The sequence below is a fragment of the Oncorhynchus clarkii genome, chromosome 24, assembly GCF_045791955.1.
Source record: "Oncorhynchus clarkii lewisi isolate Uvic-CL-2024 chromosome 24, UVic_Ocla_1.0, whole genome shotgun sequence".
NCBI classification, from domain to species: domain Eukaryota; kingdom Metazoa; phylum Chordata; class Actinopteri; order Salmoniformes; family Salmonidae; genus Oncorhynchus; species Oncorhynchus clarkii.
This window is the reverse complement of record NC_092170.1, coordinates 42228309-42244583: the sequence shown is the minus strand read 5'-3', so window position 1 is coordinate 42244583 and position 16275 is coordinate 42228309. Positions and strand designations below refer to the sequence as shown.

Here is a 16275-nt window from a genome sequence, read left to right as displayed (position 1 = left end):
TCTCGGATATTAATGCATTTCTCATCTTATTAGTTTGGCAGACAAGAGAGAGAGCGAGAGACCATCCATCCCCTGGTCCCTAATCCATCCACACATCCGCTCTCACAGATTGATTGAGCAACAGTAAGGGAGAGTGTTAAGAGGGAGGGAAAGAGAGAGAGAGGGGGGAGAGAGAGAAGAGAGCCCATGCTTGGCAGGGAGAGAGAGAGAGAGAGAGAGTGTGCTTGGCAGGGAGAGAGAGAGAGAGAGAGAGAGAGTGCCCGGTAGGGAGAGGGAGAGCGTGCTTGGCAGGGAGAGAGAGAGACAGACATAGAAGAGTGTTAGCAGCAGTTCAGCGCTTCTGAATGTGAACAGAACCTAGATGAAAGAAGAGGAAGATTCCTACTGACAATAATCTGCTGGATGATTCTCTCAACTGAGCTGAGCGCTGGATGTTCTGACTGCTGTATGGATGAATCACCTGTTTCTTCTTATTAAGGCTATTTCTCAGGCATCGCTGGAGATGCCCTTTTAAGTGCATTGAGCTGGAGACAGAGCGCTGAGAACAGAAGGCACAGAGAGAGAGAGAGAGAGAGAGAGAGAGAGAGGGACATCCAACTGAGTAGACCCCCCCCCCTCTTCAATTTACCCACCCACCTACCCTGAGTCTTTACATCAGAACATTCTTCTCTCACCCTTTCCTGTCTCTTTCTCTCTCTCTCTCTCCCTCTATCTCTCTCTGTGCCTTTCTGCACAACGGCATTACAGTCTATTTACTGAGGGTGAAAAGGAGGGATTCTACCACCCAACAATCCTCAACCATGGGAGATAAAGGCACAAGGTGAGCAGGAAATATCATGTGGGTTTTTCCACGTTGCTGTGGAGGGTGGAGATGATAGCATCTATGATTGCTGTATTCTGATACTACATACAGTATGGCGGCTTCTCTTCCATCCGTGTTATCTGCTATAGGATCCCCATGCTGTGTCCCTTTTGTTATTTCATCTGTGTGTGTGTGTGTGTGTGTGTGTGTGTGTGTGTGTGTGTGTGTGTGTGTGTGTGTGTGTGTGTGTGTGTGTGTGTGTGTGCGCACGTGTGTGTGTTGCTGCGTATGTTCAACTTGTGTTCGTGTTAGAGAGAACTATCATTTGCCCAGTAAATGTAATGTGAAAGGTAGTTAGTTATCTGTTGTGTTTCTGAGTCACCAGCATTGTAAATCGCTGCCCAGCTAGCAGCCTCAACAGCCTCTCTCTACCCAGTCTTTCTCCTCTCTCTACCCAGCCTCTCTCCTCTCTCTATCCAGCCTCCCTCCTCTCTCTACCCAGCCTCTCTCCTCTCTCTACCCAGCCTCTCTCTCTACCCAGCCTCTCTCCGCTCTCTACCCAGCCTCTCTCTCTACCCAGCCTCTCTCCTCTCTCTACCCAGCCTCTCTCCGCTCGCTACCCAGCCTCTCTCCGCTCTCTACCCAGCCTCTCTCTCTACCCAGCCTCTCTCGCTACCCAGCCTCTCTCTCTACCCAGCCTCTCTCCTCTCGCTACCCAGCCTCTCTCCGCTCTCTACCCAGCCTCTCTCTCTACCCAGCCTCACTCCTCTCTCTACCCAGCCTCACTCCTCTCTCTACCCAGCCTCTCTCCTCTCTCTACCCAGCCTCTCTCCTCTCGCTACCCAGCCTCTCTCCTCTCTCTACCCAGCCTCTCTCCTCTCGCTACCCAGCCTCACTCCTCTCTCTACCCAGCCTCACTCCTCTCTCTACCCAGCCTATCTCCTCTCGCTACCCAGCCTCACTCCTCTCTCTACCCAGCCTCCCTCCTCTCTCTACCCAGCCTCACTCCTCTCTCTACCCAGCCTCTCTCCTCTCGCTACCCAGCCACACTCCTCTCGCTACCCAACCTCAGACCTCTTTTTCTGGGGAAGCTGCTGAGGGGGACAGGGTTACCTGCCATCCAGCCCCAACAATCCCAGAGGAGCTGAGGTCTACAGCATAGGCACCCCCAACCACCTGATTCATTTCAGAGGAAGTGAGAGATTGATTTTGGGGTGTGCGGATTGTGCTTCCTGTCCATTGTTACATCATACCATGGAGAAGATCGCTCTAATGGAAGAGGATGTGGTACGCTACTGTAGGAGTCAAGAGATGTCAATCACAAGTACTGGTTTCACACCCCCACATGAACTGAGTTAGATAAATCCACTACGTGACCAAAAGTATGTGGACACCTGCTCGTCGAACATCTCATTCCAAAATCATGGCCATTAATATGTAGTTGGTTCCCCCTTTGCTGCTATAACAGCCTCCACTCTTCTGGGAAGGCTTTCCACTAGATGTTGGAACATTGCTGCTATAACACTCTCCATTCTTCTGGGAAGGCTTTCCACTAGATGTTGGAACATTGCTGCTATAACAGCCTCCATTCTTCTGGGAAGGCTTTCCACTAGATGATGGAACGTTGCTGTGGAGACTTTCTTCCATTCAGACACGAGCATTAATGAAGTCGGGCACTGATGTTGGGCGAATAGGCCTGGCTCACAGTCGGCGTTCCAATTCATCCCAAAGGTGTTCGATGGGGTTGAGGTCAGGGTTCTGTGCAGGCCAGTGAAGTTCTTCCACACCGATCTCGACAAACCATTTCTGTATGGACCTTGCTTTATGCATGGGGGCATTGTCATGCTGAAACAGGAAAGGGCCTTCCCCAAACTGTTGCCACAAAGTTGGAAGCACAGAATCATCTAGAATGTCATTGTATGCTGTAGCGTTTAGATTTCCCTTCACTGGAACTAAAGGGCTTGAACCATGAAAAACAGCCCCAGAACATTATTCCTCCTCCACCAAACTTGACAGTTGGCACTATGCAATCGGGCAGGTAGCGTTCTCATGGCATACGGAAAACCCAGATTTGTTTGTCGGACTGCCAGATGGTGAAGCGTGATTCATCACTACAGAGAACACGTTTCCACTGCTCCAGAGTCCAATGGCGACAAGCTTTACACCACTCCACCCAAAGCTTGGCATTGCGCTTGGTGATCTTAGGCTTGTGTGCAGCTGACTGAGGCTGGGACTGACTGAGGCTGGGACTGACTGAGGCTGGGACTGACTGAGGCTGGGACTGACTGAGACTGGAGCTGACTGAGACTGGGGCTGACTGAGACTGGGGCTGACTGAGACTGGGGCTGACTGAGACTGGGGCTGACTGAGACTGAGACTGGGGCTGGTTGGGGCTGGGGCTGACTGGGACTGACTGGGGCTGACTGAGACTCGGGCTGACTGAGGCTGACTGAGACTGGGGCTGACTGAGGCTGACTGAGACTGACTGGGGCTAGTTAGGGCTGACTGAGGCTAGTTGGGGCTGACTGAGACTGGGGCTGACTGAGGCTGGGGCTGACTGAGACTGGGGCTGACAGACTGGGACTGACTGAGCCTGGGGTCTGACTGAGACTGGGGCTGACTGAGGCTGGGACTGACTGAGACTGGGACTGGTTGGGGCTGCCTGAGACTGGGGCTGACTGAGACTGGGGCTGGTTGGGGCTGACTGAAACTGGGACTGACTGAGACTGGGGCTGACTGAGGCTGGGACTGACTAAGACTGGGGCTGGTTGGGGCTGACTGAAACTGGTTGGGGTCGGGTTGGGGCCTGGGGCTGCCCTAACACATTCTGCACTAACCTAAAAAAAAACAGACTGTCCTAACCCTAAACCAGACTATCCTAACCCTATACCCAGACTGTCCTAACCCTAAACCAGACTGTCCTAACCCTAAACCAGACTGTCCTAACCCTATACCCAGACTGTCCTAACCCTAAACCAGACTGTCCTAACCCTAAACCAGACTGTCCTAACCCTAAACCAGACTGTCCTAACCCTATACCAGACTGTCCTAACCCTATACCCAGACTGTCCTAACCCTAAACCAGACTGTCATAACCCTAAACCAGACTGTCCTAACCCTAAACCAGACTATCCTAACCCTAAACCAGACTATCCTTACCCTAAACCAGACTATCCTAACCCTAAACCAGACTATCCTAACCCTAAACCAGACTATCCTAACTCTAACCCTGTGCAGACTAACCCTAAACCAGACTATCCTAACCCTAAACCAGACTATCCTAACCCTAAACCAGACTATCCTAACTCTAACCCTGTGCAGACTAACTCTATACTAACCCTATACCCAGACTGTCCTAACCCTAAACCAGACTATCCTAACCCTAAACCAGACTATCCTTACCCTAAACCAGACTATCCTAACTCTAACCCTGTGCAGACTAACCCTATACTAACCCTATACCCAGACTGTCCTTACCCTGACCAGAAGTGGGTTCAAATAGTATTTAGGGTATTTCAATCAGACTGTCCTAACCCTGACCAGACCTGGGTTCAAATAGTATTTAGGGTATTTCAATCAAACTGTCCTAACCCTGACCAGACCTGGGTTCAAATAGTATTTAGGGTATTTCAATCAAACTGTCCTAACCCTGACCAGACCTGGGTTCAAATAGTATTTAGGGTATTTCAATCAAACTGTCCTAACTATTTCAATTACTTTCAAATAAATGTGGAAGTCAGTATTTAGATGTTTTTTTTATTTTAAAAGACAAGAAGTTGAATATTGGGAATGTATTTGGAAATACACTGACTCAAATACACCCATACATTTAACCCATACATTTAACCCATACATTTAACCCATACATTTAACCCAGGTATTTAACACATACATTTAACCCATACATTTAACCCATACATTTAACCCATACATTTGACCCAGGCATTTGACCCAGGTATTTGACCCAGGTATTTAACCCATACATTTAACCCAGGTATTTAACCCAGATATTTAGCCCAGGTATTTAACCCAGGCATTTAACCCAGGTATTTAACCCATACATTTAACCCAGGTATTTAACCCATACATTTAACCCAGGTATTTAACCCAGGTATTTAACCCAGGTATTTAACCCAGGTATTTAACCCAGGTATTTAACCCAGGTATTTAACCCATACATTTAACCCAGGCATTTAACCAAGGCATTTAACCCATGTATATAACTAGGTATTTAACCCAGGTATTTAACCCATACATTTAACCCAGGTATTTAACCCAGGCATTTAACCAAGGCATTTAACCCAGGGATTTAACCCAGGTATTTAACCCAGGCATTTAACCAAGGCATTTAACCCATGTATATAACTAGGTATTTAACCCAGGTATTTAACCCAGGTATTTAACCCAGGTATTTAACCCAGGTATTTAACCCATGTACAGTGCCTTGCGAAAGTATTCGGCCCCCTTGAACTTTGCGACCTTTTGCCACATTTCAGGCTTCAAACATAAAGATATAAAACTGTATTTTTTTGTGAAGAATCAACAACAAGTGGGACCCAATCATGAAGTGGAACGACATTTATTGGATATTTCAAACTTTTTTAACAAATCAAAAACTGAAAAATTGGGCGTGCAAAATTATTCAGCCCCTTTACTTTCAGTGCAGCAAACTCTCTCCAGAAGTTCAGTGAGGATCTCTGAATGATCCAATGTTGACCTAAATGACTAATGATGATAAATACAATCCACTTGTGTGTAGCCAAGTCTCTGTATAAATGCACCTGCACTGTGATAGTCTCAGAGGTCCGTTAAAAGCGCAGTGAGCATCATGAAGAACAAGGAACACACCAGGCAGGTCCGAGATACTGTTGTGAAGAAGTTTAAAGCCGGATTTGGATACAAAAAGATTTCCCAAGCTTTAAACATCCCAAGGAGCACTGTGCAAGCGATAATGTTGAAATGGAAGGAGTATCAGACCACTGCAAATCTACCAAGACCTGGCCGTCCCTCTAAACTTTCAGCTCATACAAGGAGAAGACTGATCAGAGATGCAGCCAAGAGGCCCATGATCACTCTGGATGAACTGCAGAGATCTACAGCTGAGGTGGGAGACTCTGTCCTAGGACAACAATCAGTCGTATATTGCACAAATCTGGCCTTTATGGAAGAGTGGCAAGAAGAAAGCCATTTCTTAAAGATATCCATAAAAAGTGTCGTTTAAAGTTTGCCACAAGCCACCTGGGAGACACACCAAACATGTGGAAGAAGGTGCTCTGGTCAGATGAAACCAAAATTGAACTTTTTGGCAACAATGCAAAACGTTATGTTTGGCGTAAAAGCAACACAGCTCATCACCCTGAACACACCATCCCCACTGTCAAACATGGTGGTGGCAGCATCATGGTTTGGGCCTGCTTTTCTTCAGCAGGGACAGGGAAGATGGTTAAAATTGATGGGAAGATGGATGGAGCCAAATACAGGACCATTCTGGAAGAAAACCTGATGGAGTCTGCAAAAGACCTGAGACTGGGACGGAGATTTGTCTTCCAACAAGACAATGATCCAAAACATAAAGCAACATCTACAATGGAATGGTTCAAAAATAAACATATCCAGGTGTTAGAATGGCCAAGTCAAAGTCCAGACCTGAATCCAATCGAGAATCTGTGGAAAGAACTGAAAACTGCTGTTCACAAATGCTCTCCATCCAACCTCACTGAGCTCGAGCTGTTTTGCAAGGAGGAATGGGAAAAAAATTCAGTCTCTCGATGTGCAAAACTGATAGAGACATACCCCAAGCGACTTACAGCTGTAATCGCAGCAAAAGGTGGCGCTAAAAGTATTAACTTAAGGGGGCTGAATAATTTTGCACGCCCAATTTTTCAGTTTTTGATTTGTTAAAAAAGTTTGAAATATCCAATAAATGTCGTTCCACTTCATGATTGTGTCCCACTTGTTGTTGATTCTTCACAAAAAAATACAGTTTTATATCTTTATGTTTGAAGCCTGAAATGTGGCAAAAGGTCGCAAAGTTCAAGGGGGCCGAATACTTTCGCAAGGCACTGTATATAACTAGGCATTTAACCCAGGTATTTAACCCATACATTTAACCCAGGTATTTAACCCATACATTTAACCCAGGTATTTAACCCAGGTATTTAACCCAGGTATTTAACCCATACATTTAACCCAGGTATTTAACCCAGGTATTTAACCCAGGTATTTAACCCATACATTTAACCCAGGTATTTAACCCAGGTATTTAACCCAGGTATTTAACCCATACATTTAACCCAGGTATTTAACCCAGGTATTTAACCCAGGTATTTAACCCATACATTTAACCCAGGTATTTAACCCAGGTATTTAACCCAGGTATTTAACCCATACATTTAACCCAGGTATTTAACCCAGGTATTTAGCCCAGGTATTTAACCCATACATTTAACCCAGGTATTTAACCCAGGTATTTAACCCAGGTATTTAACCCAGGTATTTAACCCATACATTTAACCCAGGTATTTAACCCAGGTATTTAACCCAGGTATTTAACCCATACATTTAACCCAGGTATTTAACCCAGGTATTTAACCCAGGTATTTAACCCATACATTTAACCCAGGTATTTAACCCAGGTATTTAACCCAGGTATTTAACCCATACATTTAACCCAGGTATTTAACCCAGGTATTTAACCCAGGTATTTAACCCATACATTTAACCCAGGTATTTAACCCAGGTATTTAACCCAGGTATTTAACCCATACATTTAACCCAGGTATTTAACCCAGGTATTTAACCCAGGTATTTAACCCAGGTATTTAACCCAGGTATTTAACCCAGGTATTTAACCCAGGTATTTAACCCAGGTATTTAACCCAGGTATTTAACCCAGGTATTTAACCCAGGTATTTAACCCATACATTTAACCCAGGTATTTAACCCAGGTATTTAACCCAGGTATTTAACCCAGGTATTTAACCCATACATTTAACCCAGGTATTTAACCCAGGTATTTAACCCATACATTTAACCCAGGTATTTAACCCAGGTATTTAACCCAGGTATTTAACCCAGGTATTTAACCCAGGTATTTAACCCAGGTATTTAACCCAGGTATTTAACCCAGGTATTTAACCCAGGTATTTAACCCATACATTTAACCCAGGTATTTAACCCAGGTATTTAACCCAGGTATTTAACCCAGGTATTTAACCCAGGTATTTAACCCAGGTATTTAACCCAGGTATTTAACCCATACATTTAACCCAGGTATTTAACCCAGGTATTTAACCCAGGTATTTAACCCAGGTATTTAACCCATGCATATCACTAGGTATTAACCAAGCTATTTAACCCATACATTTAACCCAGGTATTTAACCCAGGTATTTAACCCAGGTATTTAACCCAGGTATTTAACCCAGGTATTTAACCCAGGTATTTAACCCAGGTATTTAACCCAGGTATTTAACCCAGGTATTAACCAAGCTATTTGAAAATAGTATTTGAATAACCAATACCCATGTATTTGAACCCAGGTCGGACCTATACTGACAAACCACGGCAGTGAACCTTGACCTTGATGTTGAGCTGATCCCATGTGACTTGTCATGTGGCAACAGAAATTAGCAGGGTGACAGAGACCCCCAAATACCCTATTCACACACACACACACACACACACACACAAGGAACGCATGACGTATGAATATTAAACACGTGTTACAATTATTTCAGTCCTGAGGGGTGTGTGTGTCTGTGTGTGTGTGCATGTGTGTGCATGTGTGTGCGTGTGCACGTGTGTGTGTGCATGCGTGCGTGCGTGTGTGAGAGAGCGAGAGAGATTTGCGTGAGCGTTTACACAACTTTTTCTGAAAATAAAATGAAATCACAGGGATCATTACTTCACTCACTGCCAACGGCGATCAATGTTTATCCACCTATTTACTTACCACTATATCACTGGGGTGTGTGTGTGTGTGTGTGTGTGTGTGTGTGTGTGTGTGTGTGTGTGTGTGTGTGTGTGTGTGTGTGTGTGTGTGTGTGTGTGTGTGTGTGTGTGTGTGTGTGTGTGTGTGTGTGTGTGTGTGTGTGTATTTGTCTTGGCTAGGGATGAGTGGGAAGCTGGGGGAGAGTGTACAGTATATTGACTTAAATGGCTCCTTGTTAAGAGCTCTTGATTCATTTATGGATTGGGGCTGAAAGCATCTGACATACCGGGAACTGCTAGGGGAATCCACGCTGTCCCCTACAGAGGGATCGTCTCCGGCCATTCACAATAAATTGGACCTTCTGTTTCCCCATGTGTCTCATTGCGTCAAGTCCTTCTGGAGAAGGGGTTGCTGAGTGAAGTGTAGGGGCTTTTCCAACGTACACAGCTTACGATGGGGCTTTACCTCCAAACTTTACCTCCAAACTTTACCTCCAAACTTTAACTCCAAACTTCAAAACATAACTTTGAAGCTGTTTATGGATATCTACTAGCTAGTTGTCTGTCTCTCTGTGTTTATGGATATCTACTAGCTAGTTGTCTGTCTCTCTGTGTTTATGGATATCTACTAGCTAGTTGTCTGTCTGTGTTTTTGGATATCTACTAGCTAGTTGTCTGTCTGTGTTTTTGGATATCTACTAGCTAGTTGTCTGTCTCTCTGTTTGTGTTTGTGGATATCTACTAGCTAGTTGTCTGTCTCTCTGTTTGTGTTTATGGATATCTACCAGCTAGTTGTCTGTCTCTCTGTTTATGGATATCTACTAGCTAGTTGTCTGTCTCTCTGTTTGTGTTTATGGATATCTACTAGCAAGCGGGCTGTTTCTCTGTTTTCATAGATAGATACTAGCTAGCTGTCTGTCTCTCTGCGCATAGATAGATACTAGCTAGCTGTCTGTCTCTCTGTTCATAGATAGATACTAGCTAGCTGTCTGTGTTTTCATAGATGGATACTAGCTAGCTCTCTGTCTCTCTGCGCATAGATAGATACTAGCTAGCTGTCTGTCTCTCTGCTCATAGATAGATACTAGCTAGCTGTCTGTCTCTCTGCTCATAGATAGATACTAGCTAGCTGTCTCTGTGTTTTCATAGATGGATACTAGCTAGCTGTCTGTCTCTCTGCGCATAGATAGATACTAGCTAGCTGTCTGTCTCTCTGCGCATAGATAGATACTAGCTAGCTGTCTGTCTCTCTGCTCATAGATAGAAAGCTAGCTAGTATCTATCTATGAGCAGAGAGACAGACAGCTAGCTAGTATCTATCTACGAGCAGAGAGACAGACAGCTAGCTAGTATCTATCTATGAAAACAGAGAGGCAGCTAGCTAGTATCTCTCTATGAGCAGAGAGACAGAAAGCTAGCTAGTATCTATCTATGGTCAGAGAGACAGAAAGCTAGCTAGTATCTATCTATGGGCAGAGAGACAGACAGCTAGCTAGTATCTATCTATGGGCAGAGAGACAGACAGCTAGCTAGTATCTGTCTCTCTGCCTCTGAGCTCTTCATTGATCCTGTCAGCCATCATGGTGGACACTGACATGCATTTGGGGGAAAAGTGAAAGCTTGTTTGCATCTTCCTACTGAAGGCAGCGATGTCTGTCGTGGCCTGTGTGTTAATCAGGGAGAGACTGTCATCCCTCCTTCCCCTATCCACTCCCCCCTCTCTATCTTCCTCCCTCTCTCTCTCACTCTCTACTCTTCCACTTATCTGCCTCCCAACCCCTGCTCTGCCTTCCTGGACCCCTCTCTCTGTCTCTCTCTCTCTCTCTCTCTCTCTCTCTCTCTCTCTCTCTCTCTCTCTCTCTCTCTCTACTCTTCCACTTATCTGCCTCCCAACCCCTGCTCTGCCTTCCTGGACCCCTCTCTCTGTCTCTCTCTCTCTCTCTCTCTTCCTCCCTCCCTCTCTACTCTTCCACTTATCTGCCTCCCAACCCCTGCTCTGCCTTCCTAGACCTCTCTCTCTCTCTCGCTCTCTCTCTCTTTCTCTCTCTCAATCTCAATTGAGTTTCAGCAGGCTATGTTGCCAATAGAGAATGATTGGTTGATAGGGTCTAGAAAGCAGATCGGAGCAGCAGGAGATGATTGATTGATAGGGTCTAGAAAGCAAATAGAAAAATCAGCATTTGATCGCAGACAGAGAGGCAGAGGCGCCGGAGAGGATGGCAGATGTTTTACGGGCTCCTAACAAACTGTGCTATTTTGTGTGTTTTCTCGCATTGTTTGAAACTTATGTTGCTGCTATCGTCTCTTATGACCAAAAATAGCTTCTGGATATCAGAACAGCGATCACTCACCTCGTACTGGACAAAGATTGTTTCTTTAATGAGTCCGACGTGAATTATTTTCTGCTTCTCCATGACCAGGCCCAAATCCCTGTGATTTGCGTGAAGAAAAGATGGAAATACAGGGGGCAGAGTTCAGGGTGCCTCGTGAGAATTCGTCGGCGAGTGGGTAACCCACCTCTACCATCCGTCCTATTGACCAACATGCAATCACTGGAGAATAAACTGGACGATCTCCGTTCGAGTCTATCCTACCAACGGGACATTAAAAACTGTTATATCTTATGTTTCACCGAGTCGTGGCTGAACGACGACACCGATAATATAAAGTTGGCTGGGTGTTCCGTGCATCGGCAGGACAGAACAGCTACGTCTGGTAAGACGAGGGTGGTGTCTATTTGTCAATACCGGCTGGTGCGCAATTTCTAAAATTAAAGAAGTCTCAAGGTATTGCTCGCCTGAGGTAGAGAACCTAATGATAAGCTGTAGACCACACTATTTATTTACCAAGAGAGTTCTCATCTATATTTTTCGTAGCCATCTATTTACCACCACAAACCGATGCTGGCACTAAGACCGCTCTCAACCAGCTGTATAAGGCCACTCAACGAGCTGTATAAGGCCACTCAACCAGCTGTATAAGGCCACTCAACCAGCTGTATAAGGCCACTCAACCAGCTGTATAAGGCCACTCAACCAGCTGTATAAGGCCACTCAACCAACTCTATAAGGCCACTCAATCAGCTGTATAAGGCCACTCAATCAGCTGTATAAGGCCACAAGCAAACAAGAAAATGCTCATTCAGAAGCGGCGCTCCTAGTGGCCGGGGACTTTAATGCAGGCAAACTGAAATCCATTTTACCTCATTTCTACCAGCATGTCACATGTGCAACCAGAGGAGAAACTCTAGACCACCTTTACTCCACACACAGAGATGCATTCAACGCTCTCCCTCGCTCTCCATTTGGCAAATCTGACCATAATTCTATCCTCCTGATTCCTGCTTACAAGCAAAAACTAAAGCAGGAAGTACCAGTGACTCACTCAATAAGGAAGTGGTCAGATAATGCAGATGCTACACTGCAGGACTGTTTTGCTAGCACAGACAATGTTCAGCCATTCATCCAATGGCATTGATGAAATCCGGGTGAAATGGCCACCCGGACTATTTACATTGTGCCCCCCCCCCTTTGTTTTTACACTGCTGCTACTTGCTGAATATGCATTATCTATGCATATTCACTTTACCCCTACCTACATGTACAAATTACCTGGTGAAATGGCAGGTGGTAGGTGCAGTGAAATGCTTATGTTCCTATCAATCAAGGGGCTGGTCCTCTACTCTACTCTGGACAGTAACAAGAGGAAGTAGGGGCTGGTCCTCTACTCTACTCTGGACAGTAACAAGAGGAAGTAGGAGCTGGTCCTCTACTCTGGACAGTAACAAGAGGAAGTAGGAGCTGGTCCTCTACTCTGCTCTGGACAGTAACAAGAGGAAGTAGGTGCTGGTCCTCTACTCTGGACAGTAACAAGAGGAAGTAGGTGCTGGTCCTCTACTCTGGACAGTAACAAGAGGAAGTAGGGGCTGGTCCTCCTCTGCTCTAGACAGTAACAAGAGCAAGTCGGGGTTGGTCCTCTACTCTGGACAGTAACAAGAGCAAGTTGGGGAGGGTCTGCTACTCTGCTCTGGACAGTAACAAGAGCAAGTTGGGGAGGGTCTGCTACTCTGCTCTGGACAGTAACATAATGTCTTCCTGGAATCATTAAGATCCTACATAGTAGGGAGGACAGGGAGGGAGAGAGGGAGGACAGGGAGGGATAGGGAGGGAGAGAGGGCAGGGAGGGAGAGAGGGAGGGAGGACAGGGAGGGATAGGGAGGGAGAGAGGGCAGGGAGGGAGAGAGGGAGGGAGGACAGGGAGGGAGAGAGGGAGGACAGGGAGGGAGAGCGGGAGGGTGAGAGGGAGCACAGGGAGGGAGAGCGGGAGGGATAGGGAGGGAGAGAGGGAGGACAGTGAGGGATAGGGAGGGAGAGAGGTCAGGGAGGGAGAGAGGGAGGGAGAACAGGGAGGGATAGGGAGGGAGAGAGGGCAGGGAGGGAGAGAGGGAGGGAGGACAGGGAGGGAGAGAGGGAGGACAGGGAGGGAGAGAGGGTCGGAGGACAGGGAGGGAGAGCGGGAGGGTGAGAGGGAGCACAGGGAGGGAGAGCGGGAGGGAGAGAGAGGGAGGACAGGGAGGGAGAGCGGGAGGGATAGGGAGGGAGAGAGAGAGGGAGGGCAGGGAGGGAGGGAGGACAGGGAGGAAGAGAGGAATGGCAGGGAGGGAGAGAGGGAGGACAGGGAGGGAGAGAGGAGGGGATAGGGAGGAAAAGAGGGAGGAATGACAGGGAGGGAGCGAGAGAGGACAGGAAGGGAAAGGGGAGGACGGAGGGAGAGAGGGAGGACAGGGAGGGAGAGAGGATCGGGAGGGCGAGAGGGAGGACAGGGAGGGAGGGAGGGAGGGAGAGGGGGAGGGAAGAAAGCGAGGGAAGAAAGTGAGGGAGGCAAGGGGGAATGAGAACAGGGCAGATACAGAAGGAGGGAGGATAGGGAGGGAAGACAGGAAGGGAGGGAGGATACGGAGGGAGGATACGGAGAAGGGGGGATACGGAGGGAGGACAGGGAGGGAGGGAGGATACGGAGGGAAGACAGGAAGGGAGGGAGGACAGGGAGGTAGGGAGGGAAGGACGATACTAGGGAGGACAGAGAGGCAGGGAGGGAAGGATGATACGCGGGAGGACAGAGAGGCAGGGAGGAAAGGACGATACGAGGGAGGACAGGGAGGCAGGGAGGGAAGGACGATACGAGGGAGGACAGGGAGGCAGGGAGGGAAGGACGATACGAGGGAGGACAGGGAGGCAGGGAGGGAAGGACGATACGAGGGAGGACAGGGAGGTACAGTTGTTGCATTGGACACCATTTAACAGTCAGGATAGGAGAGTGCCATCAGTGCTGAGTAAACTGAGTAAGTGACCGACCTGGATCCAAATACTATTTGTTATCTTTCAAACACTTTAACTGCGTTTGATTAAGCTTGACTGGAGCAATGAAACCAATAGAATAGAGCCAAAAGTGTAAACACTTCTGGCACTCCAGGCAGGCTCAATCAAACGCTGTTTGACACCAGGTGTGGTGAGAATGCCTGCCTCTCCCGTCATGGTTGTACAGTAGTAGAGGCCTCAGAGAGTCAGTGTTGTGCTATGGGCCTGCTGAGTATGGAATGCTGTTTGGGTCAACAACGATAAAAAAAAAAAGATATTAGTCAAATAACACAATTTGATGCGTCAAATGAGCTTTTTTGACCAATCAGGACCTGAATATGGCTGCATGTCACCCTGATAATTTGACACCTTCATTCATTCTTTACACAGTTATTCCACATGGATTACACTATGATTTCACAGCGATTCACCTACACGCATGCTATGATGCACAAGGCAGACACACACTTCTAAACTCAGGTCAGGAAAAAAAAAAAGGTTTGCTAGCAGATGGATGCAAACAATGTTCTTTCCCCCAAAACAACATAGCAAAACGACATCATCTGTTTCAGTAGTTATACAGTTAGCTAACTAAACTATCTAGCTAGGTGTCATCATGTAAAATAACCCCTAATTTATTAGACAGTTTTCATATTTGGTCAAGCCACACAAAGGTAGCTAGCTGCTTATATGGTTAGCTTGCGGGCAACAGGGATAGGTAGCTAGATATTAGCTGGCTGCTGGCTAGATAGTTATTTTCGTGAACTGAAGTACGGATTTAAACTTAGACACATGGATTCCTAAATCATTGCTAAAAAATATTGAAAGTTATTGCAGTTTCTGGTCATTGTTTTCAGTCTGGTTGCATTGGTGCTTGGTACCAAGCTAAAGCTAATTACAGTAGCTACCCCACACTGTCCCCAGAAGTTGCTAATAACATCATTATCAAAGATACATTTGTGAGTGACTTCCCAACGTAGCAGGGAAACAGCCTACCTCCAGTTTCCAAACTGTCATCAACGTTGACAAAAAGCTTGATTATGATTCTGTATTTTGACTAGCTAGGATGAATCAGGTGCAACTGCTTGGGATGTGGCTGGCAAAATACCATCCTCTCTCCCTCACCTCTGGGATGGTTGCATGTCTGGGACAATGTTGGACTAATTGTCATTGTTAATTATATTGATTAACTTGTCAGGCATGCTGTAGCTAATGACTAAATCTGGATTAGTTAGTCTTGATAGACTCTCCATTTTAGTAAGTGGAATATGTCCAAAAATGGATGACTCCCTTTGTAGCCAACATTTGAGAATAGTTTGACTCTTCTGTCAATTATTCTATATAAATTGGACTTTTCCCAAAATGTTAAATCCTTTGTAATTACAATATATAAATATTATTACTTAATATTCAACTGGTATATAATGCACAGTAATCAAAGGGAATAGCCATTAATTCACTTTTTTTTCATATTTAATTTTCATATTTAATTTTAAACATTCTGGTATACATGCTGGAATCTGTGCTGTGTTCTTAAGGAATAGAGTAGTGTCACCTGCTAATTGACTGATAGCCAATGAACAGTAACGGTGAGCTGGGACATCCTTGACGAATTCCTCTCTTCACGTCAAACCTTTCAGGTGTTCCATGCTGAAGAGATACTGAATTAGTATTGCCATCATATGACATTCAAGTCACCTTTACACATTTCATACAAAAAACTATGTTCAATGTACTCAAAATAATCCCACACGTGGCATTGCCTTTTTGCGACCGACCACTGCTGGTGTTGGGTTTGCTGCCGCCATTGTTCACTCTTATGGTCCAATCAGGTTTCAGGTAAGACCCAAGCATTTACCCACCAGATTCAGAAGCTCGAAAACCCCATTAGAAAAAAAAAGAAACATACTTTTATTTCAGATAGTTTTTCCAATTGTACCATAATAACCTTAGTGTGGTCCAGTATGGCACAGCATTATATAACCTACAATCTAAGGCTGGAGGCCAATATGCAACTAGTACAGTCTAAGGACTGGCCAAATATGGAACTGGTACAGTCTGACTGGCCAAATATGGAACTGGTACAGTCTGACTGGCCAAATATGGAACTGGTACAGTCTGACTGACCAAATATGAAACTGGTAGAGTCTGACTGGCCAAATATGGAACTGGTACAGTCTGACTG

At 46.0% G+C, this 16275-nt stretch overlaps 1 protein-coding gene across 1 annotated transcript in view; it reads left to right on the top strand.

The window, feature by feature from the left end:
- Nucleotides 1–625: 625 nt before the first annotated feature.
- The window catches only part of LOC139383019 (arrestin, beta 1), a 60299-nt gene continuing 44649 nt past the window's right edge, over nt 626–16275 (top strand). Inside the window, exon 1 of the mRNA XM_071127313.1 lies at nt 626–820. Within this exon, the coding sequence (XP_070983414.1) occupies nt 801–820 (20 nt within the window). The 5' untranslated portion in view covers nt 626–800. The remainder of the gene's footprint in view (nt 821–16275) is intronic.